Source organism: Nannobrachium achirus (genome assembly GCF_963921795.1).
Source record: "Nannobrachium achirus genome assembly, chromosome: 7".
Classification (NCBI taxonomy): domain Eukaryota; kingdom Metazoa; phylum Chordata; class Actinopteri; order Myctophiformes; family Myctophidae; genus Nannobrachium; species Nannobrachium achirus.
Window position 1 is genome coordinate 20,150,492 of NC_137816.1, and position 26,567 is coordinate 20,177,058.

Genomic DNA, 26,567 nt, shown 5'->3' on the forward strand with positions numbered 1-26,567 from the left:
TATAAGATGGCAGCATTTCAGCATTCAATACATGCCTCATCTTAGGATGCATCCCGGCTGCCTTTAAACACGCCGTGGTGCATCATTTAATTAAAAAGAACAATTTTGATCCAACCATTCTTTCTAATGTTAGGCCCTTTTCCCAATTACTCTTCCTGTCTAAGGTTTTAGAGAAAGTCATCTATGTTCAACTGCAATCATTCTTAACCACTCATGGGCTCCATGAAAAATTCGAATCAGGTTTTAAACCGGGTCTTAGCACTGAAACAGCCCTTTTAAGAGTTTTTATTGATTTGATTTTAACTGTTGACTCCGGTAGCGCAGCCATTCTGGTCCTGCTTGATCTCACAGGATCCTTCCTTTGATCATTTTGATAACTGCTTTTATCCCTTTATGGGATGGCCCACTCGTACCTGGCTGAACGTATTAATCGCGATAACCCAGCTAGAGCCTTAAGTTCAGCTAACCTCTCATTACGGACTGAGACTGTGGCCGTACCCATGGGCTCTGGAACAACCTTCCCCTTCACATTAGATCCACCCAGTCCATCGAGGTCCCTGCTTAAGACTCACTTTTTCGACTTGGCTCTTAATCATAGCTGAGCTTAATTTTAATTTGTTTGATTGTCTGGTTGATTGTATTTGATTTTTCTTTTTTTTTCCTTCTTTTTTTTTTTTAACTATACAGCACTTTGGTTTTTTGATTGTTCTTAAATAACATTTAAATAAAGTCTCAAATCTCGTTCACTTCCCTCCTGTGCAGAGGGAGTAGACAGAAATCATACCATCTTGTAATGGCCATTAGTGATGACCAATTATATGAAGATAAGGTAGAAAATGGGTTATGTGCTCTTTTAACAAATCATCTGCCCAAAAGAGGCACAATTATACGTTTATCATAATTCAGAAAGTAGCATTGTATTGCAATTAAATTGCCAATCAGGTGATATTTTGCCGATCCCACAGGGATCTGGTACCCAACTCAATGCTCAACTCCGTCAGAGCTATACACAGTAAAAAGAGACAATCATATGCCTCCTCTCCTCTTCATCCTTTTTCTTCCTCCATTACTACTTCTCTGATCGTTCAAATTCTACAAATGTTTACACTAATACTTTTTCCTCTTCCATCTTCTTTTTCTTCTATACTCATTATCTTTTTTGAAGCGGTGAAAGCCGCTTCCAAGGAGTGGCTTTGTGTGTCCCATGTGTGTCCCCCACGTCCATATATGGTCATTTCAGTCCAGAATGAACAGGTTTTATCTGTCCGTAAATGTGTGTCCCATGTCACGTCCATATATGGTCATTTCAGTCCAGAATGAACAGGTTTTATCTGTCCCGTATGTCCAGAATATGTGTGTAGTGTCCGTCCCGGTCTGATGATTGGATGATTAAAAATGTCCAATGAGACCATACTTTGAGGATTGGTCAAGCTTCACATGACAATTCGTCCCTCCAGATAAAATCATTCATTCATTCAGAATTCAGAATTCTGAAGCTCTAGAACACATACGGCTTCACTTCGAACCGAATGTATATACAGATAGCTCTAGAACACATAGAATAAAAGTTCACCGCTTCACTTCGAACCGAGGTTTGATTTTTTCTTTTCTTTTTCCATGCATCCCCCATCCTTTCCATCTTTAGATTACAGGAAAACTGAGCAAGGCCATCTGGAGAAAGCAGGTTACGTCCAGAGTGGTAACTCCTCCATCGCCACCCTGATCCCCACCCTTGCCTGTATCCTCACTTTTGTTGTCCACACCGTAATCGGCCTCCCATTGGGCACCGCAGAGGCAAGTAGAATCATGGTGCAATATTAATCATCGTTTTACAATAAGTTGTTCTGATCTACAATCTGTTTTGTTGGAAAATAAGGCTCTCAGTCTCCAGCCATGCTCGAATGAGCATGATAGCAAATGAAAGATTTGAGCATGGTTGTTATTTCAACAATTTCGATCAAAATGTAGTAACTTTATGTTTTGTGCACTGTACTCATTTGTGGACAGTACAATTATAGTAAGACATTTCTTACCACAATTCTTAATTTAAAAAACAATCTGTGTTTAAATAATCTGTTTATCAATTGTGGTGGCCTACTTAATGAAATCAGCAGTTGTGTGTTTGATTGATTTGACTGTCCTCAATGCATCAGGCTGATTATGAGTAGCATTTTGTACTACTGTCGTTCCCAAACCTGATCAGTTGCTCTACTCCTGGTATTATGGTACTGTGCCTGGTTCTTTACTCCCAGGTAGTTAATCTTCTTCTTTTTGTGGATACAGGCCTTCAGTATAATCTCCATCTTCAACAGCTTGAGGATCACTCTGGGCATCCTGCCCTACAGTATCAAGGCAGTTGCTGAAGCCAGTGTCGCTCTGCTTCGACTCAAGGTAACTCTACTTTCTAGGAGCATTGCTGAAAATGTGGTACTATGCCTGCATGGTTCTTTACTCCCAGGTAGTTAACCTTCCTCTTTTGTGGATACAGGCCTCCAGTATACTATATATTTGCAGGCCCTGGCCCCTGGGTGGCCAACCCCGCCTGGCATAGATCTGTGCTCTGAGGATTACACTTGTGTAGTTTAATTATTACATTTACAAAACGAGTTGTCAAATTATCTCGCAACTATGGCTCAGTAAAATGTACATGCTCTCTTTGCTTTCTGGGGCATAGAAACTGATGCTGACTCAGAACCCAGAGTCTTACCTGGTGCAGAACACGGGCACGGGCTACGCCATAGTGATGGAAAACGCCACTCTGTCCTGGGACCACCCTGACAAGCATGCAGACCACGCTGAGGAGAATGGACAGTGGCCAGTGGAGGAGGAATATCCTGACGGCCAGGAGAAGAAGATGCCTGAGGAGATGCCTGGGGAGGAGAAGGGAAAACCAACCCTGAGAAACGTCTCCTTCACCTTACCCAAGGTGAGTGTTCTGTGTTACGTCTCCTTCACCTTACCCAAGGTGAGTGTTCTGTGTTACGTCTCCTTCACCTTACCCAAGGTGAGTGTTCTGTGTTACGTCTCCTTCACCTTACCCAAGGTGAGTGTTCTGTGTTTCAGAGCAGTGTTTCTCAAACCTATAGGCCTGTCACAATTATTACATAATCACAATTATTACATAATCGTCCAATCGCAATTATTTGACATAATCACAATTATTTTGTCATAATCGTCAATCGTTTCCATGTTGAAATTTTTTCATATATTTTCAAACATTTTCAAAAATATTGGAAATAGCAGATCTACAAGCTCACAACGCGTCGCATCGCGACACGTTGTGAGCTTGTAGATCGGCTATTTCCACTATCAATGTTCTTTTTTTTTAAGTATGTCAAAGTTGTCAAATATGCCAATATTATTTTGTTTATTTATGTGTCATATATGCCATGTGCAAACTTCAAAGCCTACAAGCCAAACAGAAATGTAATTGTCAACGACAAAAACACAATTAAATCGTTAATCACAATTATTTGAGTGACAATGAATCGTCACGTAAAATGTCATATCGTGACAGCCCTACTCAAACCTTTTGAGTCATAACTTTATGGGTCCATTTGGTTCCTATTCCTAACTATCAATCATTCAGCTGCGGACTCCCTGGAACGCCCTCATGGACCCCTGAGGATCCCCGGACCAAACATTCTGAATCACTGTTTCAGGGCATACTTTTTTACAATATATAATATAATACATAAAATGCTATATACGGTAACTTATACAATTGGGGTGGTTTTATTTGGTCTCCCTGCTCTTCTATTGAGACATTTAGAATAGATCCTGTGTTAGCCTGCTTCCAGACCATAGACCCCGCCCACTCTCAGAGTGGACTGTTTGAGCTGAGTCTGAAATCAGGCTACCTGTGTCTGGTTTTACCCAACAGTAAGTGGTGGGTCATATTTCAGCACTTGCGGAGGAGACCCGAGTTTGATTATGGGGTGGGGAAAAAATATATATAAAGAAAGATTAGTTGTCAAATATGAACTTGAGCTCAGTCCATCCTTGTCATCCTCTACAGGGCCACCTGCTGGGAGTTTGTGGAAATGTGGGGAGTGGGAAAACATCACTGATCTCAAGCATCTTGGAACAGGTTGGTCACAGCATTACAAATATCTTTATTTTATGTGCATGCGTTCCCTCTGCTTACCTCTGTAGGTTTCTGTAATGTTTCTTCTGGGAAAATAATATATGTTCTTTTAAACAACAGATAACCATATTTTGAATTGGCATTGTTATTATTCATATTGCTGGCTTTAATATTGTTTTGTTGTGTAATTAAGTTGTAAAATATCTTTTATATTGTTAGTTACAGAAACAGGAGTTAGGCTGCTGCCCTATGAGCCACATGGCTAGGCTTACTTACTAGATCATGGCTGACACCTACAGTACATAGTTTATGTTTTTACAAAAAATGACTTATTGTTAATAATAACATCTCTAAAATAAACAAATTCAGACAAAACTTCAAATTAATCTACCAAATGCAGAAAGCCTTGTTTCTTTTGTGTTTTGTTTTTAGTAGATTTGTATTCTAATTTGTCATGTGTTTACCAATCCCAGATGCACCTTCATAGTGGCTCCATCATGGCTGATGGGACATTTGCCTACGTTTCCCAGCAGGCCTGGATTTTCCATGGAACAGTCAGAGACAACATCCTAATGGGGGAACCCTTTGAGGAGACCAGGTAAAGACAGATTTGGAAAAATACAACTCACAGCCAGTCGGTTGTAAGTCTCAGTGCTCGCTGGTCATAATGTTGATGAAGGAGGAATTATTGTTTGTTTTTAAAACTTTGTTTTGGTGGCTATTTGGGAGTCCTTGGCAGCGGAAAGTTTTGGAACCTCTTAGCTAAATGACTAGAATGGAAAAAGTTAAGCTCATTTGTGTATGTCTATTGTCTAATGTATTTAGATTAGTGGTACAATGGCGCTCTGCATGTATTGTAAGCATATGGGACTAGTTTATGTGCTGTATACTACTGAAATACTGAAGAAGTAATTCCTCTCCACCGGTATTACCTTACAATACATTACATTGAATTACTTCAACAAGTGACACCACTCATCATAAATTGGTGCTTATCTAATCAGCCAAACTGGCTCCTGTGTTCTAAATAGCTTGATCACAGTTGTAAGAGTGTTACCTAAATGGCTGAACTGTAATGGAAAGTGAAAGAAATTTCAGCTACTGTACATGTCACCTCCTTCTCAGGTATGACAGTGTGATCAGAGCCTGCAGTCTGAAAACAGATCTGGAAATTCTGCCTTATGGAGATCAAACTGAGGTAAACTGAGCTAGAATATCGACCATAAAATGAAGAAACGTTTGTCTGTCCTTCTGTCTGTGTCAGTCTCCTCAGTGTGTTGACCAATCTGAGCATGCAAATTGTGCAGAGGCATTGGCTTATGCAGAGAGTGATGAATGTATTATTTTTATACTTTTATCAAATTTAATCTGTTTATCAACATCATTGCTAAAGGCAATGGGATCTGTGGTTATGGTTGCATTCCAAAGTATGCACAACACGTAGTTTGAGCACACACATCCCTTGGTGTGGACTAGTAGAATAGAATAGAATAGAATAGAATAGAATAGAGTAGGTTTAACACACACCTTTTAATGCAACCTAGACACATCATCACATCAGTGATGGAACCTGATCATCGGGTGTTTTGGGTCTTTCAACATCAGACAACCTCACCCAAGCGACCCAGCCGGGGATGATCAGTCTCCGGCTTGTGTCTTGTTAGCTTTTGTGGTCCACAGATCAGCCCTCGTAATCCACAGCCATCTTGATGTGTTCTCAGTGGCAACAGTGACGTTGTTGACGTTCTGTAGAGCAACTGGCCTGTGAATCCTCTGCACTCGATTGTGTTGCATCGAGTCCTCCAAACTCTGCTTCGGCATTCGCCTGCCCTTGGCCCTTTTGCTCTAAAAAACAATAGAATAGAATAGAATAGAATAGAATAGAATAGAATAGAATAGAATAGAACAGAACAAAACAAATAGTTCAACATAAGAAGTTTCACCTGACTGAGTTATATATCGTCGTTGTTGGGTGAAAACCTTGTCCAAATCCGTTTGTTTTGTATTTATCATTTTAGAAATTATTTAAACTAGTAAAAACAGCCGATCTACAAGCACACAACGACTCGCACCGCGAGGCTTTGTGTGCTTGCAGATCTGCTGTTTTCACTACTTTTGTGCGACGGCCTTGTGTGATGAAGCAGGGCTTTGCTTTATGAAAAAATGTACACATTTTAAACTTGGAGATACGAGGTTTCCACTCGACAAGGACGATATACAGTACAGTAGTGCAATTAAAAAGAGATAAGAGCAACAAAGTGACAAAACACCACAAGATACAAGGACATCATACCGGAGTCTCCACTATACAGTATTCCAGTTCATATCTCAGTTCAAGGTTGTAAAAAGCAGTTCCTTGTGGGGGAGTGTTAAACATTCAGGTTAGTAATGCAATCATTTCTCTTCTTTCCTCTTGTCCTTCCTGTTCTCCTCTCCTCTCCAGATAGGTGAGCGGGGGCTGAACCTATCAGGAGGTCAGAAGCAGAGGGTCAGTCTGGCCAGAGCAGTTTACTCCAACAGAGACATCTTCCTGCTGGATGACCCACTGTCCGCCGTCGACGCACACGTAGGAAAACACATCTTTGAGGAGTGTATTAAGAAGGAGCTGCAGGGAAAGTCCGTTATCCTGGTCACTCATCAGCTACAGGTAGGGATTTATTTTCACGGCATGGCTGTCAAGAACCATGTTCAAAACTAGACTAAGGCCAAAACTAGGCCTTGCTGATACATGTACGGTATGATATTATAAAACATCTGAATGGGCGCTGCACTTAAACAAAATGATGATAAATAGTCTGCATTTGTAGAATGTATATAAATGCAGACTGTACACTGTACCCTTTTATTTAGTCAGGCACATACTGTACATTAAATGATGGCTATACATTTAACAGTATAATAGCAATATATAACTAAATGTAATATAAGCCTAATCTATAAATCCTCTGAATCCTAAAAATCTACTGTAACTGTAATGTAACGGATTGCTGCTACAGTATAATGTAATCTGTGTGTGTGTGTGTGTGTGTGTGTGTGTGTGTGTGTGTGTGTGTGTGTGTGTGTGTGTGTGTGTGTGCGTCAGTATCTGGAGTTCTGTGATGAGGTGGTGGTTATGGAGGGAGGGGAGGTGAAAGAGTGTGGAAGCCACAAGTCCCTGATGTGGGCCGGCGGCCGCTATGCCCAACTCATTACTCAGTATCAGGTACTGTGAAAATATGATGTACTATAACTGACCTGTAACTTACAGGTATGTTTTGTAAGAGTACAAGAAGGACAATAAGATATCTTGAATTGTTTTGAATTGTAAATTCCTGCCTCCAAAGTAATATAAGACGGCGCTACATTAGGCTATGACGTTCTATTTCTAGCCTTCCACTGATACTTTCTGTGGTGACCTCTCTTTTACAGTATATGGGGGAGGTGGAGAGAGTGAGTGATGACTTATTATTTTCATGCACGCAGTGTGTGCATGCGTGCGTTTGCCTGTCCGCCCGTCCATCCGTCCGCACTCCGCAGATAATCTTGCAAAGAACTACACTGATCAGTGTCAAATTTGTGCATGCTTCCAACAGGCCAAGGAGCTCAATTATGGACTTAATTTCCCCAAATATGAAATTGTTGTATGTTGTTTATGCTTGTTGTATTGTATCAACTTCTTTGTATGCATTTGATTTGTTCATTCCAAATTCAAGGAATCTTGTAATATTTTGAGATATAGATTTTATTTGAATATATTTCACTGCATGCATGTATCTAGAATATATGAAAGTTTAATTAAATTATGGAAAATAATGAACCTTTCCTTTCCCATATATATATATATATATATATATATATATATATATATATTTTTTTTTTTTTTTTTAGATCTATCTGTATATAGCCTACACTGTTACTTGACTGTTACACATCCATGTACTAAACCATGTACTATTACCAGCACGATTCACCAAAAATATACGTACAAATCTATATCCTTACTCCTTATTATTACAAATCCCACCAGAATCTTCTTACACAGTCAGTCTCCCTCTAAACCCTAATTCATCCAATGGGGTGCAATGTTGCTCGCCAAAAGCAACAGATCCACAATGTAATGATGCATTGTTAGCTTGTAGATCTGTTCTTTTTGGCAGGCGACATCCTCTTGCATTGGAGTATAGCTTTAACCTTGTCTCCTCTTTCTGCTGACAGTCTGAAAAGGAGGAGGAGGAGGAGAAGTCTAAACCCGACCCCACACAGACGCAGGAGACGGAACCAGAAGACCACATAGCCAATCAGTACGACAACAAAGGTGGGATGGGAAGCTCATTGTGTTCAGACAATATATCAATCCCAACGGGCATCGGCCTACTTTTTCATAATGAAGATTTATGTTACTTTATTGAAATAGGGTATTGTGTTCAATACTGTATGTGAATGTGCAAATGTATTTTGAGTGCATGTTTGTTTCCCCAACAGCCTTTGACATGTCAGATGAAAAACCTGATGGAGAAATAAAGGCTGATAGAAAACGTAAGTCTATAACAACATATTTAATCTAACTGTTCATGGTTTTATTTGTCATTGTAATGTTACCGGAAGCATTAGTTATTTTACAGTGTATAATATTTGTACATATATAATATATTTTTTTTTTATGTTGGGATTTCTTATTGAAGAGAGTGTAGCAAAAAAAGAACAGCTGGTAACTAAGGAAGGATCTACTGAAGGTTCTGTCACTTGGAGAACATATCATCACTACTGCAAAGCTGGTGGAGGTAAAACACACTGTCAACTTGGACTACTGGATTACCACGCATTACAATTCAATTCATGATATCAGCAGTACACACAGCTTTAAAACAGACATACAGTACACCCACACACACACACACACACATACACAGTTAAATTACAATTTCATTGTGTAACTTGTGTTGTGTTGCGTTGCGTTGTGTTGTGTTCCAGGCTATATCCTGACGTTCCTGGTTCTGAACATTATGATTCTGCTGGTGGGAACTACAGCCTTCTCTAACTGGTGGCTCTCCATCTGGCTACAGCAAGGACATGGGGTGAGGGATCAAACATTATGCATATAACACATTTTGTACATTGCAAAAAATGTGCTTTACATAAACTCAAAGTGCACAGACGGAAATGAGGTAATGATTAAATAATCCACATTACAATAGGCTCTATGCATATACGCCACTTTGTTCTACTTCCGGGTGTCTTTCGACTTCCTTCACAGGTGTTAAGCTGGTTGCACACTGCTGCGTTTTTCGGGCCGAATATCGGAGTGAATTTCGGAGCACACAAATAAAAAAATCAACCTCACGTTATGTCAATCACGTTTGCACACTGACGCCCGTTTCGCGCACCACTCGGTCCCTTGCTCTCTCTATCTCTCTCTCTCTCCTTGCCCTGAAAAACGCATTTCGCAACGAAAAACGCAGCAGTGTGCAACCACCTTTACTGATGATACTAATGAAGGCTCTGTTTGATTTATTGTACCGTGGTTCTTTAATTTCAAGGACCCCCATAACTCTGTACAAATGGAATCAACAAATGGAAGCAAATGGACCGTTGCGGGTCCATTTGCTTCCATTTGTACACTCTCAGAGTTACACACCTGTATGGGGACATTTGGAACCCACTCAAGGACACTTTGAGACCCACTGGTGTAGCAGAGTGTTTCCAGTGAGCCAACATGCACAATATCAGCACCCTGACTCTGTTTGACCAGAATGGAACAGACCCTTCATTAGTATCATCAGAAACACCTGTGAAGGAAGTCGAAAGACACCCGGAAGTAGAACAAAATGGCGTATATGCATATAGCCTATTGGCTACTGCAACGGTTGGTGGGCTCGCCGCAGAGCACAGCTTCGCAGTTCTGACTCAGACATAACCATACACAAACCCGATTATGCCCAATTGCCCATATACTGTATAGGTATAGGACCACGGCCATGGTATTCTGACTCAGACATAACCATGAACAAACCTGATACGCCCATAAATAGGCATGTCACTATGACTCAGACATAACCATAAACAAACGATACGCCCATATATAGGCATGTCACTAATATGACTCAGACATAATCATAAACAAAACCTATACACTGTATATAGGCATGTCACTATGACTTAGACATAACCATAAACTAACCTGATAGCCCATATATAGGCATATATGGAGATCCAGTTTTCCAGAGCCTCAGATCTGACTATGCGACCATATACGCTATGCCCATATAGCATATATGGGACCGACCAACTTCAAACTCACGTTTCGGGAAGTCGTTCAGATATGCAGTTGTCTAGAACTGCAGATCAGACCGATATGTCCATATATGGACATATAGGCTATGGATATCCAGTTGTCCAGAACCACCGTTCCAACCAATATGCCCATATATGGGCATGCCAAAATACAGGGTATGGCATATATTAATGACATCAGGGCCCAAACCTCTTCTAATGTAAAACACACCATTTTTGGACATCCAAACAATTACCTTCTAATGTTGTTGTAACCCTCTTTTTGGTGTTTTTCATAATTCTTTTAATATATATTATATATAATTTATTATGTTATATTTCTTAGAGGTCGTGTCTCAACAACGGGATTTCACTGGAGTGCTAAACCCAAAGTCCAGTAAGAACAATGGAGGACAAAGTACTCACATTTCCACTTTTGTGTATGTGTGTGTGTGCGTGTGTGTGTGTGTGTGTGTGTGTGTGTGTGTGTGTGTGTGTGTGTGTGTGTGTGTGTGTGCGTGCGTGCGTGCGTGCGTGCGTGCGTGCGTATATATCTGTAGTTCTGTGATGAGGTGGTGGTTATGGAGGGAGGTGAAAGAGTGTGTGCCAATTGGTGTGAACAAATAAAACAGTAAATGTGAGTACATTGTGCCCAGACTCCCCACCCACTTTTGTACAGCTATAAACCCTTGATGTGACAAGAATGTTTTGAGTTGAGACGTGTTGCTACATAGAGCGCCAAAAACAGCTTGGCAAAGTGCATTAGGAAAACAGCATTGTGCACCTGTAGAACAGGCCTGTGTGCGTCACCGGATGAGCAAATTATGAATCATGGGGGAACTATTGATTCAAGCATCCTTAGGAATGCGACAAAAAACTAAAAATATCCATGAACTCAATTCTCCATTGGGTAAGTAAGCGATAGAAAAAAGGGTTTTTGTTGGAGAACTATCCCTTTAAGTGTTAGAGGTTTGGAGCGACACGCACACAAGCGGCAAATATTGAGCAGAGGTGTCTTTTGCTCTCTGTGATCGTGTAAACACACCGTTTGTAAGAAGAGCTCTGGACATGATATCTAAAGCAGTCCGCTGCTCAAAAATGCTTTCTGTGGACACCACAAATCCATAAAGACCAAACAATAATCACAGTGACCAACAGTAGAAGACTGGGGTTGAACTGGGCAACCTCAGAATGCCAAAAGTACAAGACTGTGGTGATCGTACCCAGGTCCAAGTGGTCAACAATAAAATACTGTGAGTGTGAAAAGCTGTGTATTGTGCTGACAGACTGCCAATGTGACCGTTGAAGATGAGGGAAACATTTCCCTGAACCCTGAGATGTCCTTCTACCAGCTGGTCTACGGACTGATCGTGGTCATTATGTTGTTGCTAAGCGCCATCAAGGCCTACGCCTTCACCAAGTTCACTCTGAATTCCTCCACCAAACTCCACAACAAGATGTGTAAAAAGGTAAGGCTATACAATTTACAATTCAGGCATTTAGCAGACACTCTTGTCGACACCGAATTACAACAAGCAAGATAAATAATGACATAGGTCTACATTTGAGAGATACAGTGAAACTAGGATCTAAAGTAAACAATATGCTATCTAAACACCCACAAACCAAGCTTGGGCAGGTTCTGAGCGATGAGCAGTACAAGCAGAGAAAAATAAATGAACACTCGCACACTGAGGGCTCTAATGTGACAGATGCCACAAAAAAGCCCCAACAACAACGACTAACAACTGCAGCAATTTTAAGTTCACAACTGACATTTGAACAAACCAGCAAGAGCATGTGTAACTGCTGGCCTAATTATGACACTGACATCCATTAATTGTTAGTTTTCTGAGTCTGATTGTGACTGGTTGGCTGTCCCCATTCTTGTCCTCAGGTCATAGCGAGTCCGATGAGTTTCTTTGATACCACTCCAACAGGGCGTCTGGTCAACCGGTTCTCCAAAGACATGGATGAGCTGGACGCTGTACTACCGTTTAACATGGAGAACTTCCTACAGTTCGCCCTCCTGGTCGCCTACACCATGCTGAGCATCGCAGTCGTATTCCCCGTAATGCTGGCAGTTATAGCCTTGCTGGGAATCATCTTTGGTCTCATCCTCTTGTGAGTTATCTTTTGTTTACACCGTTTGAACGATCAAAACAAATTTGTTGCCATTGTCAGCCATTAGGTTTTGAAAGAAGGTCCACACAGTAGCTACGTCTCTTCTCTTTTGAGAAAAGTGTTGGGGGGATGGATATGAGGGAGGTGTCCTGTTTCCAAATGAAAGTTATGACCATGGGCCTCATTCACCAACATTTCTTATGAAGAAAGTTCTTCTTAGATCGTCTTAGGAAGTTCTTAACTCGATGACTGCCAGGGGCCACAAGAGGCCGCTAGAGTGCCAGACATTTCTCCATAGGCCTTCGCTCTAACTTCCGGGTACACAGGCAGAAGTGGCTTGGGTTTTCACTGCAAACACTGTTATGAACGAAGACCGGAGGAAGTGAGCTAACAGTTAGCTATCGGCTTCGTTATTTTTTAGAAGCCCGATCTGAAGCTATTTAGCCGCAAAAAAAACTTTGTCGCTGCCCTGGGAACACAGTTCAGAGAAAAAGATGTATTGGATTAGGCGGCGCGATGCGGCGGCGTTACCCGACTACGGGTCGGTGGAAAGAGCTCGCGGTTTTCGGGGTGGAATCAAAATTTTGACGAGGGCTCCGTCGAGGCCTCCGATTATTTAATTCATTTTATTAAAGAAACCGGAATTGTTCGGTTTCGGCACCTCGGATACGTCGCGCAAAAATAGAGTTTTTTTGGGGGGGCTTTAAACTTTATTCTAAACCATTTTCAATGGAATAAATCATCGCAACATGTAGCATGGCTCGTTGGAAAGCGATGGACGAGCCAGGACCACCCACGTCGCTACTAGCAGCTCAGGTAAGTAAAATAGCAACAAAAATATTGTATTGGATTGAAAAAAAGAACCGAAATTGTTCGGTTTTAGCACTAAAAGAGTTAAGAAGATTTTGGCATACACCAATGTTTTCTTAGCTGTGATTTGTTCTATTAGAACAAAATCTGCGCACTCTGTGACATGTTAAATTACAATAATATTTCTATCATGTCTTTAGAGCAGTGGTTCTCAAAGTGTGGTCTGGGGACCCCCAGGGTTCCTTTAGGAAGTTCCAGGGGGTCCACAGTAAAACGAGGAACAGTTTTACCACTTTAACCCTATTTTATACTTTGTTTGAAAATAGCCGAAGCTCACAACGCATTACCATTACAGCCCATTTTGAGCTTGTAGATCTGATATTTTTGAAACATTTAGATTTAGATCTTGAAAAGTCCTCCCAGGCAGAACATATTTTCAGGTGGGGGGCTGCAGAATGCATGTCAATTTGGAGGTCCTTGACATGAAAATGTAACCACTGCTTTAGAGTTTTCAACAGGTCTGAAAACTACATTCTCAACCCAAACAGACCCGGTTGAGTTGAAGACCAAGCCCCATACTCACCCTCTAAAGTTACGAAAAAATCAGCCTTTTAAGAACATTTAATGAATCTGACTCAACGTCTCTTAGGAATTCACTTAGGAAGAAATGTAAGTTATTGGTGAATGAGGCCCATTGTTTTCTTAAGGGTTGAGCAATCTGGGAACCCATTCTGTTTTTTTGAGCGGTGGTCACAACGCTCCTATACGTGGCCATGTGTGTGGGTCTGTCTGTCTGTTTGCGTCTGTGTATGTAGCCTACAGTACCTTTTCTGACCACACATGTTAAGGGAGGGGCACTGTTGTTCAGGCCAGGCCAGACACACACACACACACACACACACACACACACACACACACACACACACACACACACACACACACACACACACACACACACACACACACACACGGATGATGGATGGATGGATGGATGGATGGATGGATGGATGGTTGGATGATATAGATGGATGGATGATGGATGGATGGATAATGGATGGATGGATGGATGATGGATGGATGATGGATGGATGGATGGATGGATGGTTGAATGGATGATGGATGGATGATGGATGGATGGATGGATGGATGATGGATGGATGGATGATGGATAGATGGATCAGCGATGGATGGATGGATGATGGATGGATGGATGGATGGATGGATGGATGGATGGATGGATGGATGATGGATGGATGGATGGATGAAGGATGGATGATGGATGGATGGATGGTTGGATGGATGGATGGATAATGGATGGATGGATGATGGATGGATGGATGATGGATGGATAATGGATGGATGGATGATGGATGGATGATGGATGGATGGATGGATGGATGATGGATGGATGGATAATGGATGGATGGATGATGGATGGATGGATGGATGATGGATGGATGGATGGATGATGGATGGATGGATAATGGATGGATGGATAATGGATGGATGGATGATGGATGGATGATGGATGGATGGATGGATGATGGATGGATGGATGGATGGATGGATGGATGGATGGATGATGGATGGATGGATGGATGGATGGATGGATGGATGGATGGATGATGGATGGATGATAGATGGATGGATGGATGGTTGGTTGGATGGATGATGGATGGATGGATGGATGGTTGGATGGATGTTTTGCTGTTGCGCAGCCTCCACAACCACCGCTCAGTTCACACGGGTGTGATTTTTAACGACTGTGTGTGTGTGTGTGTGTGTGTGTGTGTGTGTGTGTGTGTGTGTGTGTGTGTGTGTGTGTGTGTGTGTGTGTGTGTGTGTGAACGTGTGTGAACGTGTGCGTGCGTGCGTGCGTGCATGTGTAACAGTGTGTTCCAGAGGAGTATCCGTGAGATGAAAAGGATGGAGAACATCAGTCGTTCTCCATGGATTTCTCTCACCACCTCCACCATCCAGGGTCTAACCGTCATCCACGCCTATGAGAAGCAACACATCTACATTGAACTGTATGCCATTTTACATTTACCTTTAGCAGACATACCGGTAGTTCACCCCCAAAATGATTTTTTTTCCTATTGATTACTCACGCCATGGAGACTTCAGAGAGTTCAGAGTTCAATAATATGTTTTTGTATTTTTCGCATTCCTAAGAAAAAAAATTTGATTGTAGTAAATTTACCCCCATTGATTCCGGAAGGGGACCCAAATGCATTCGGTTTCCATTTGGAATCAATGGGGGTACATTTGTTGTAATCCAATGTTTGTCTTAGGAATGCAACAAAAAACTAAAAATATTATGTTACTCAAGTCTCCATGATGTGAACAATCAATCAGGAGAAAAAAATACATTTCGGGGGTGAACTACTCCTTTAAGCTGATTTTCCTATTGAAATCTGAAATATTAGAATCCTCTATAAAGTTATATAAGGAAAAAAAAAAACATAAGTAGTAATAGTAGTAGTTGTAGTAGTAGGGTCATTTTCAATATACAGTGTAATGTAGTGTAACTAAGGTAAAAAACATGGTTGCTATGGTAAACAGTTGGTTAGTAGGGTAAACAGTTGGTTGCTAGGGTAAAAAACCATGGTTGCTATGGTAAACAGTTGGTTGCTAAGGTAAAAAAAAACATGGTTGCTATGGTAAACAGTTGGTTGCTAGGGTAAACAGTTGGTTGCTAAGGTAAAAAAAATGGTTGCTGATGTCAGCAGTGTGATGTCATACTGATGTCAGCAGCTATGTCTCTATATATGGAGTTATATGTTGTTCGTGTCCAAATATGGGGCTTGTGAGGTCAGACTTAGTGAGATTCGTCGGTTATCTCCATATATGGAGGGAGAACCAGCTTATGAGCCGATGAGTTGTGTCAGAGTCGAGATCCTGCTTGCATCTAATCTGTCGGTAGATAATGCCGGTCTTATATAAGGGTCATTTGTGTACGGTGTGATGTCATACTGATGTCAGCAGCTATGTCTCTATATATGGAGTTATATGTTGTTCGTGTCCAAATATGGGGCTTGTGAGGTCAGACTTAGTGAGATTCGTCGGTTATATTTGTGGAGATAAGCGCTTATCTCCCGATTAGGGAGTCTTACTGGTATTCTTATAAAGACATTATTTTAACTTCTATGTGTGAATGAAAAAGATAACTCATTATGGAGTTCGGAATGTGTATTTATCAACAAAAAATGCACTGTCCACTTAAGCCCTATTTTATTATACAGTACTTTGTCTAAAAAGACAACAAGCTCATAAGGGACGATTCATACTTCACTTTTAGAGCCTAATTTATTTCGGTTCGGCTCTGTCTAAACAATAATATGGCGTCATTCAGAGCCGAATTAATGACATTACCCACCCCCCCCATCCTCTGAATGACGCCATATCATAGTTTAGACAGAGCCGAACCGAAATAAATTAGGCTCCAAAAGTGGAGTATGAATCGACCCTAACACATCTAACTCGCATCGCAACCTGTTGTGAGCTTGTAGATCTGTCAATTCTGATACAGTTTGACAAATTTGAGTATGTTTACTTTTGTACGTATATATTAATGGCAAGGCTTTTGTTTTGTTTGTTAAAAGTATTATATATTGTGATATTGCTACTTGCTACTAAAATCTGAGTATTTGTAGCTTGTGCCACCACTGGGAATCACTGCAGTAGCATTAAACGTGCTTGGTGAGATAAGATAAGATAGGAGATGACAGATGAGACAGCACTGGTCCAAAGCTTAAATTACTAAAATAGATAAAGAAGACAACATCTTTCTGTTCCAAGGTTGTCTGCAATCACTGCATGGTTGAAGTTCTGTGATATGTAAACTAGTAATCAATGTACCAAAAGAAAAATACATTCTTGAGGGTAAGACTGAGTTGTTAGTTACAGCAGTACAGCAACACATATGAAATAAACGTTATTTCTTTACTTATCGTTTGTTAAAACTTTCTTTAAGAAAGGTTAAACTTAACAAAAGATAAGTACACATCTCAAGAAAAATTCGATGCAAAAGGCCAAATTTTAAATAGTGCAACAGTAATGTATAACATAATTATGCTGGTAAAAAGACAACAGACATACAACGTACTGAGTGTAACTTTGACATTTCCTGCCATAGGTTCAAACGACTGAGTGATACCAACTCCAACCACTTCCTGTTGTTCAACTGTGGGACGCGCTGGCTATCCTTCTGGCTAGACTTCCTGTCTGTCAACATCACTTTTCTGGTGTCGCTGTTTGTAGTCCTCACCTCCAATGATGTCATTGAGCCTGCCATGAAGGGGCTGGCCCTCTCCTACACTATACAGGTTAATAATTGTTAGCACTTTATCACATATTAGTCATTAGAGTGCACCCATTCCAAAATCACTGAGCCCTATAAGGCTATACTTCATCTTGCGACAAATAACCACATGAACCACATGTCATGATCCTTCAGATCAGCTATTTGTCCTTCAAAAACATATATTTTTTTTACTAATTTAAAAAGTTAAAGTTTTGTGGAACTTTTTGGGACATTTGTGTTTAATTTTTTAAAGATGTTGACTATAATGTCATAGGAATGCCAGAGTGGCACAGCTACTTGTGTGTCAAAACAATCATGCTCCCTGTGTGTGTGTGTGTGTGTGTGTGTGTGTGTGTGTGTGTGTGTGTGTGTGCGTGCGTGCGTGCGTGCGTGCGTGTGTTCAGTTAACAGGCATGTTTCAGTACGTGGTGAGGCTGGCTACAGAGGTAGAGGCCAGGTTTAGCTCAGTGGAGAGACTCCTAGAGTACACCACGGTACGTACATGTATTTCTGTCAGTCTGTCTGTAATGTTCTGCATAGCTACATTATGTTCTCCACAAGGATCATGTGTGTCTATCTGTCTGTCTGCTTATATTATCTCTCTGCATGAAAAGAGTTGTAGTTTTTACACTACACTACACTACACACACACACACACACACACACACACACACACACACACACACACACACACACACACACACACACACACACACACACACACACACACACACACACACACATTATAAAATGGATTAAAAAATTATAAAAAATATTAGGCCTATTATTTTTAAATAAGAAAAGAACAAATCAAACATAGCAAAAATACGTTGCCTGTTGTTGTCGTTTTTTATTTATTCATTTATATATATATATTTTATATATATATATATATATATATTTCCATTATAAAATGGATTAAAAAACAAATATTAGGCCTATTATTTTTTCGCGAACAACAACGTGTGTAGAAATTACCTAAAACAAACAACATCTGTGTAGAAATGACATAAACATGATTTAAAACATCAAAACATCGCAGGCACCGTTTTCTATAGTTCACGATTCGGTGTATAACACCAACGGCAAAGTCCGTTGACGCTGCGAGTGGAAAAGTACTGAAATGTTTCTACTTAGGTAAAAGTACTCTGTTACAAGTAACGTGTGTGTTCGAATGTGTTACTTGAGTAAAAGCACAAAAGTATTAGGCTACCAATGCCAAAATCATTCCATGTTCTACAACAACTTCATAATTAAAAAAAAAAACTATTCAACAGTAGGCCTACCATTGTACACTTTATTTCAACATAATATTTAACTTTGCCTTTCCTACTACACTACACATCCCATGCCACCTAAACAAACGCCCAGGGGGTGCTTTTTTCTATCTTATTATAACCCACCCAGCCAAAACAGAGCAGGCCACCCTGTACCTGAGGGGTTTGTATTTCTGAAACTATTGTATATATCTTACAGACTCAACATTTTACACCATTTTGCATTTTGGAACAAACTGCATATTTAATGTTGAGCTATCCTACATTTGTAGGTCTATTGCTTAGCTGCCCTCTGGACTGTATCCATCTCTTGAGTACAGGGGACTTTTACATAAGGGGCCAGGCCCCCACAGGGGGCTTTTTTCTAGTTCAATTAAACAGCAATCCTGGATTTGCAATTTTCATTGCAAATTGAAAATCTGCCCTGAGAGATTTACATTTTCACTCGATGTCTCCATTATGTTCCCCACCAAAGCACTTCATTTATGTCCATCTGTTATATCCTTTCCTCAGTGTCCGTCTGAGGGTGCCAGGCAGGTTAAAGATGTTCAGATTCCAGAGGACTGGCCCCAGCAAGGCTCCATCTCTTTCGATGACTACAAGATGAGGTACAGGGAGAACACCCCCATTGTCCTCAATGGCCTGAAGATACACATCTACGGCAGGGAGAAGATTGGCATTGTGGGAAGAACAGGATCTGGTGAGAGGACTAAAGAGCAGGCTTTCCAGATGTTTACTGCTCCTGTGATTTTAGAAAGATCATAGCTTAGATCCATAGTTCTCTCGACTCCATTAACACTCTGTATTTCCGCATTGACCAGGTTTTCGATGTCTAGTAAAAATAAAGAATATCATGTTGCTACCCACCGAAACAAAGGCGGTTTGTGGTATCGAAAGCCTTTTCTCCGCATTGGGATTTGGGAAGCCTCTCAAATCCCCACCTTTTATGTAGAATCCACTTTTTGGCCTGAAAATAAATGTCCACCAGATAGACAAACTTTGATTCGCGCCACAATGCCACCTATACCGATCCGGTCAAAAGCATTTTTTCTTATCTATGACCAGATCTGTTATCAATGTTTATTTATTATTTTGATACAGGGAAGTTATTAAGAGACTGAAACCACCAACCTGATATTGTTGATGTTCCCCAGGTAAATCGTCTCTAGGTGTAGCTCTCTTCAGACTGGTGGAGCCAGCCGGAGGCAAGATCCTGATAGATGGAGTGGACATCACCACCATCGGGCTGCATGACCTCCGTAGCAAACTGTCTATCATCCCACAGGACCCTGTGCTGTTCATAGGAACTGTCAGGTACGTCATGTCATTATCCGTCACGTCTCACTGTCAGTCTTTCTTATTGAAGCTCTATTATGTTTTGTGGTATCTCCGTATCTGTATTTATTGTCTTGTCTGCTTTTTAACCACTTAGTCCAGGGGTGTCAAACACATTTGGACCTGATTGGGCAACATTTCTTTCCTCATTGGGAGGGACTAACATGCAAGCAAAGGATGCAAGTGTAGGAAATGAGGATTTTGTTTAAGGGCCTGAGATGCACCCCAATAAATGATCCCAAATGCTGCAGCATGCCTGGCTGGCACTCAACCTCCCAAAAGTATAGAGCTGCTATTTTCACTGAATGTTCACTAAGTTTGTGCACTATTATGACATGCCCAGAATAGGGATGCTATTGTGAAGTCCATGTGGTCAATTCAACCGTAAGCTAAACATGAAAAACCATGTATGGACAATAATGATTCTATTCTATTCTATTCTATTCTATCAGGTATAACCTGGACCCTTTTAACCAAAACACTGACGAGGAGATCTGGATGGCCCTGGAAAAGACTTACTTGAAGGGAGCTGTATGTTGTCTGTACGGCCTGTCTGTCTGTCTACAGTATCTGTCTCTCTGTCTCTACCTTCATAGTGTCTGTCGGTCTGTTTTCTCTTTAAGACTTGTACAGCACAGCTTAAGCCCGGATCATAGTCGGGTCCGCGGTGGAAGGCTTTACACCGCGGTGTAGTCTTTTCGAGTCTTTTTGAGTCATGAAACTACAACGTTACATCATTCCTCACGGTGGAGAGCTTTCCACCGTGAGTCCCAACACATCTCTCTGTTTTTACTATCAGACAGACAGGCTCTACACCCCGTTCACTGATTGGTCGACCTGAACCGGTCTAGATGGGTAAAGGACTTCACCGTGGGCCATGACTATGATGGCCTGCACTTATTTTCTGACTTGAGGTGGAAAGCTTTCCACCTCAAATTTGCGGTGGATAGGTCTCCACCGTACACTCTGATCCGGGCTTTACGCTCCCAGATTATCAAAGTCGCATTTCACCATGAGAACACGTTTTCCTCCAAAGCAAAGCACTCGTGTTACATTTATCGGATGAGCGGTTCACAAGATATGTGAAGGACGGAGAGACAGACAGATAGCTAGACAAACATTTATACAAAATCTATCTATATAAATAACCTATCTTTAAATTCCTGCTATTTATAGATAGATTATTATTACTACTAGCTGTAGTAGTATAATGTATTTTCTCTATAGATCTCTAGCCTTTATGGGGAGCTGGAAGCAGAGGTGATTGAGAATGGAGAGAACTTCTCTGTGGGAGAGAGACAGCTGCTGTGCATGGCCAGAGCACTGCTCAGGAACTCTAAGGTACCTGGCTGTCAATCCATTGGTCTCTTTCTGTCTATTTATGTTTAGCTTTTTGTGGGTTTTATAAATATTTAACAAAAATGAAAAGTATTAACAAGACCTTGCGACTAAATAATAACTACATTCAGTTCATTAAAACACAGGTTCTTTTTTTCTATTTCCTGAAAAGTACAGTTTCCACCGACAGCAACAATATGCAATATTCTACTATACTAATCTGTCTTCTGTCTACTATACTATGCTTGTCTTCCCCTCCTCTCCTCTCCATCCTCCCTCATTTCTCTCCTCAGATCATCCTTTTGGACGAGGCAACAGCGTCCATTGATTCAGAGACAGATGCTCTGATCCAGCAAACAATCAGAGATGCTTTCTACGACTGTACAGTCCTCACCATCGCACATCGCATTAACACTGTCCTGGAGACAGACAGAATACTGGTATTGGACAACGGAAAGGTAACACAGACATGCACAGCCACCAAGAAACACTCACAAAGTCAAATAGAGAGATCGACAGACAGAAAGGGACAATCACGTACACACTTAAACCCCATACTTAGTAAACCAGTAAGACTCCCTAATCGGGAGATAAGCGACCGTTGGTCGCTTATCTCCACAAATAGGGCAAAAATGTGTTTTTCCAAAATCTTCCTGATCCATGTTGATGACATGAGTGTAGACATACTGTGTAGCGATTTGCGTGATTTTAGGGCAGAAATTGTAGGAGCAGTGGCCAAAAATGTGTTTTAAAAATCGGCCTGAAGGTGGCGCAATATGGGACAGATCCAAGTTGATGAAATGAGTGTAGACATACTGTGTACCGATTTGCGTGATTTTAGGGCAAAAATTGTAGGAGCAGTGTCCAAAAATGTGTTTTGCAAGAATTGGCCTCATGGTGGCGCTAGAAGAGGGCCATGTGAGAAATGAGGGGTGGGTCTCCGCGTTGCCTTGGCGGACGAATAGGTACCGGCCCCGGCTCTCCCGGACGCTCCTAGCCCGAGTTACGGCATTTTATGTGAGCTGCAGTGGAGGGGGTCCTCCACTGGGGGCGTTAGCACTTTTGCATCCGTTCTGGAGCACCAGGAGTGGGTGGTCCCCGGGAATTCCCCGTGAGCAGCCCCGTTGGGGTGGTCATTTGGTCATTTTTGCACATTTGTTCATTTTTTTACACCTGGGGGTCCCCCAGGGACCTGGGGGTCCCTGGAGCTCCGGGGGTCCTTGGAGGTTGTAGTTTGGCAGGTAAGGAGTGTGTGTGCAAAATTTGGCATGGATGGGGGCAACGGTTGTGGAGATATGAGCAGGGCAAAAGTGTGACGTGTGACGTGTGACTCACGGACGGACATTTCTTTACACCTGGGGGTCCGGGGGTCCTTGTAGGTTGTAGTTTGGCAGGTAAGGAGTGTGTGTGCAAAATGTGGCATGGATGGGGGCAACGGTTGTGGAGATATGAGCAGGGCAAAAGTGTGACGTGTGACGTGTGACTCACTCACTCAGGGACGGACAGCCGGTGGAGGTTTTGGTAGTAAATGCGACCTATGGTCGCAACAAATACCTAGTTGTACTAGGTCCGGCCCCAACACCAAATTTCTTTGCCACAAATAGCAGATCTAAAAGCTCACACAGCTCATTTCAGAATTTCCACTTTTGTCAACAAAAGTGCCCTCAGGACTCTTGCCGGGGCCCTCATTCAGCCCCTCTTTGACTATGCTAGCACCTCATTGTACTCCAACATCAAAATGTCACTAAAGACTAGTGACATCAGTCAGCTTCAAACCTCCCAAAAAAACTGATTCGACTACTTCTCAACCTGGGGCCCATGATGACCCACCTTTTTCCCCACACATTTTGCTAGCCTAAGATGGCTCAGGGTAGAAGACAGGGTTAAACAACAAAAAATTTGGATTGGCTATACCTGCATATCTGACTAATCACCTCCACAAAGCAACACCCACAGCCACAACACCAGAGGGAGCGCAAACAACGATCTGGTAACACAAACCCAAAGACAAATATGGGTAAATTCTCCTTCTACAACACCGCCACCCAAGTGTGTGTAATTCCATGACTCCTTCCCTTAAAACATGTAGCTCGCTGGCCTCCTTCAAAACTGCCCTGAAAATTCACCTTTCAGGAGGCCAGAAGCGGAGGTACTGTAGTTATCACTTCTCCCTTAGACAGGCGAGAAGTGATCACCTTACCTTACCCCCACTTTTTTCCCCCTACTCTGTACATAGTGTTTTATATTTGCGATGATATTTGAATGTTTTTTGTTGCTAATACCAAGGACCTCCAATATTTTCACAGAATGTTCCCCCCAGAATAGAGATGCTAGGGTTCAAGTGGATACTTACTGTATGTTGAACCTGCTGTCTGACAGTCTTTGTCCTCCTTCTCTTTGTCTATTTTTTCTCTGCCTCTCTTTTCTCTCTTCCTCCTTTTTGTCTTCCCTATATTTCACTTCCCTGTCTCTCACACGTCCCCCTTGTTCCTGCCTGTCTCGCACCTGTCTTTCTCCTTCCTTCCTGGCATTCTGTCCCCTGTCCGCCTCTCAGGTGGTGGAGTTTGATCGTCCAGAGGTGTTAAGACTAAAACCAGACTCCTTCTTCGCTGGACTACTGAATGCTGCTAACACTGTCAACACCTAAAAAAACAAACAAACACACCCGCGGGCGCGCACGCACACACACACACACACACACACACACACACACACACACACACACACACACACACACACACACACACACACACACACACACACACACACACACACACACAGAAATGCATTAATGACGCACTGTACTGTATTGGATGTCAAAAGTCAGTTGTGTTTACAATCATCAGACGGTAATTCACACTTACTCTGATTCTAAACCCACATGGTTTGTGATATCAAACAAACAGAGGTGGTAGAGGGAACTCAAGCTGCATGTATGATGACAGCGGTTCAGTCTGCACTACAGTATGTCCACTATAGTCCCTCATCAAAGTACTCCTTAAACAATACAGAACCCCTCTACACTGTACTGTAAAGGCAGCATACTTCTTGAAGGAACATAGTTCGGCGAGGTCTTACGGAGAGAAAAAAACATTTAGGCAACGATTCAGCCTGATCAGAGCTCCATGACTGCATTATGAAATTAAAGTTAAATATTTTTTTTAAAGTATGAAACGTATGTTAAAAAGAAAAGAAAAAAATAAATAGAGGAGGTACTGCTGTGGCCTACTGGCAGTGTCCACAAGACATTTGTCTCTGATCGATCCAGGCAAGATTAGCTCCGAAAACACACAGACAGACACAAAGGCCGACCTCTTTACACTAGGCTAGACTCCTGCAGAGCCACACCGTGAAAATGACGTAATTGCGGGGAAAACAAACACATTGCCTTGCTAGTTTGTTTCAGCAGCTCTTTCTCCAAGATTGTCTAACTACCGGTAGCTGGACACCACCGTAGACTCTACTCTCTACTCTACTCTCACATTGGTGAACATCACGTCTGATTGGTCCAAAATATAAGGTGCTCGTGATGTAGTTTGTTTTATTTCCGTAGTCATACACAGGAGGTATAAAGCCCTCAAAGACGAGCTGCATGGAGTATATCTTTTTGTCCTCAGAGCCAAAAAAAGTTAAACTTTGTGTGAAGTACTGTATGCTGCCAGCTCCAGAGTTTGAAGGCTATAATGCCACTATACTGTTTGAGTTCTTTCATTTTAATGTCTCATTCATCCTCCACTGTTGGCTACGTTACATTTTACCATAGGAGTTCATCATTTTATCATAGTCTGGCATGTTTATTTTATATGGTATTTATAGATTTTTATGTCTTTGTACTAATCTTACTTAAAGTGCCAAATGTGGACAACATACATTCTGTTGCCCAAAGGGTATTATAATTCTGATATTCTTTTGTCGATATAATTCTGTACATTTTAGATCAGTATTCTTTTCAATAAAGTATGATTCAACTCTGAATATGATGTGAGGTAAAGGTTACACTTTGTTTCCCAATACTTTTCTAGGACTTCTTGTGTTATTGGATAGCACAGTGGATGAGAGACACATGAGACGGCAGTGATAGACAGAGATAGGAAAAAGACAGCAGAGAGAGGAGAGAGAAAGATGCTTGTTACTCTGTTGTACTGGTTGCTTATACCTGTTCAGTGTTCACATATCGTTGCTGTTGGGTGGAAGCCTTCACTGTATGTCCAAAACTTTTTATTATTTTAAAAACATTAAAAAATATATATAAAACATTGATTTATGGAAGCTTGCAAATACGAGGTTTCTGCCTGACAAATCTATATCACCTCTCCTCCGGGCCGCTGCAAAGCATCTCCTGCGTCGAGCCGCGACAGTGTTATTATGTGAACACTGAACAGTGAACCCATATGAGAGAGACGACCATGGACTGGAGACGACACATTGTTACTTTTTTCCCCGACCACTAGATGGCGCTGTGGTAGCGAAACGCCGTGGAGTGAAAACGCCTATACAGCTCAGAAAGAACAGAGTTCATCAACAGAGTGGAAAAGCAGAATGGTGGAAAATGGGGGAAAAAAAATAATACAAAAAATTAATTATTAAAAATAAATGAAAAATGTTATCGGGAACAACACGGCCTGCTCACGTATTAATTTAGGAGGGTATTATGAGTCACTAGAAAAAGAAAATGTGTGTTTTTAATGAATCTATCATAGTTAAAATGGAGTTTGAAGTTACAATGGGTGTGCATGGGGAGGGAGGCCCTTCCACTGCTCCCTGTTGAAAGTGGAATATCCCTTTAAGTAATATCAATACTGAAATATTGAAATGCTGTTACAAGTAAAAGTCCAGAATTCAAAATGTACTTAAGTAAAAGTAAAAAAATATTGGCCTGCTTGAAGTACCAAAAGTAAAAGTACTACTCATTGTGCAGAATGTCCCATTTCTTTCTTTTGAAAATAGCAGATCTACAAGCTCACAACAATGCATATGCAACGCAATGTGAGCTTGTAGATGTAAGCTATGGGGCTGCTGAACTTAAGTTGTCTAGGTTTTG

The 26,567-nt window shown here is 41.4% G+C and overlaps 1 protein-coding gene across 4 annotated transcripts in view; it reads left to right on the forward strand.

Moving 5' to 3' along the window:
* The window catches only part of LOC308289126 (ATP-binding cassette sub-family C member 12-like), a 35,434-nt gene extending 9,945 nt beyond the window's left edge, over nt 1-25,489 (forward strand). The window contains exons 7-29 of one of the 4 annotated variants that reach the window (XM_080730707.1): nt 1,646-1,794; nt 2,284-2,391; nt 2,675-2,926; nt 4,019-4,090; nt 4,561-4,685; nt 5,213-5,285; nt 6,531-6,734; nt 7,170-7,289; nt 8,282-8,381; nt 8,549-8,602; nt 8,749-8,847; nt 9,038-9,141; nt 11,623-11,805; nt 12,234-12,460; nt 15,163-15,300; nt 17,409-17,598; nt 17,981-18,070; nt 19,367-19,553; nt 20,008-20,167; nt 20,641-20,719; nt 21,416-21,529; nt 21,820-21,984; nt 24,081-25,489. In XM_080730707.1, coding sequence (XP_080586833.1) covers nt 1,646-1,794; nt 2,284-2,391; nt 2,675-2,926; nt 4,019-4,090; nt 4,561-4,685; nt 5,213-5,285; nt 6,531-6,734; nt 7,170-7,289; nt 8,282-8,381; nt 8,549-8,602; nt 8,749-8,847; nt 9,038-9,141; nt 11,623-11,805; nt 12,234-12,460; nt 15,163-15,300; nt 17,409-17,598; nt 17,981-18,070; nt 19,367-19,553; nt 20,008-20,167; nt 20,641-20,719; nt 21,416-21,529; nt 21,820-21,984; nt 24,081-24,173 — 3,086 coding nt within the window. In that variant the 3' untranslated portion in view covers nt 24,174-25,489. Of the gene's footprint in view, nt 1-1,645; nt 1,795-2,283; nt 2,392-2,674; nt 2,927-4,018; nt 4,091-4,560; nt 4,686-5,212; nt 5,286-6,530; nt 6,735-7,169; nt 7,290-8,281; nt 8,382-8,548; nt 8,603-8,748; nt 8,848-9,037; nt 9,142-11,622; nt 11,806-12,233; nt 12,461-15,162; nt 15,301-17,408; nt 17,599-17,980; nt 18,071-19,366; nt 19,554-20,007; nt 20,168-20,640; nt 20,731-21,415; nt 21,562-21,819; nt 22,397-24,080 lie in introns of those variants that run through there. The other 3 variants (XR_013962214.1, XM_080730706.1, XM_080730708.1) reach the window with 3 other exon arrangements.
* Nucleotides 25,490-26,567: the final 1,078 nt, after the last annotated feature.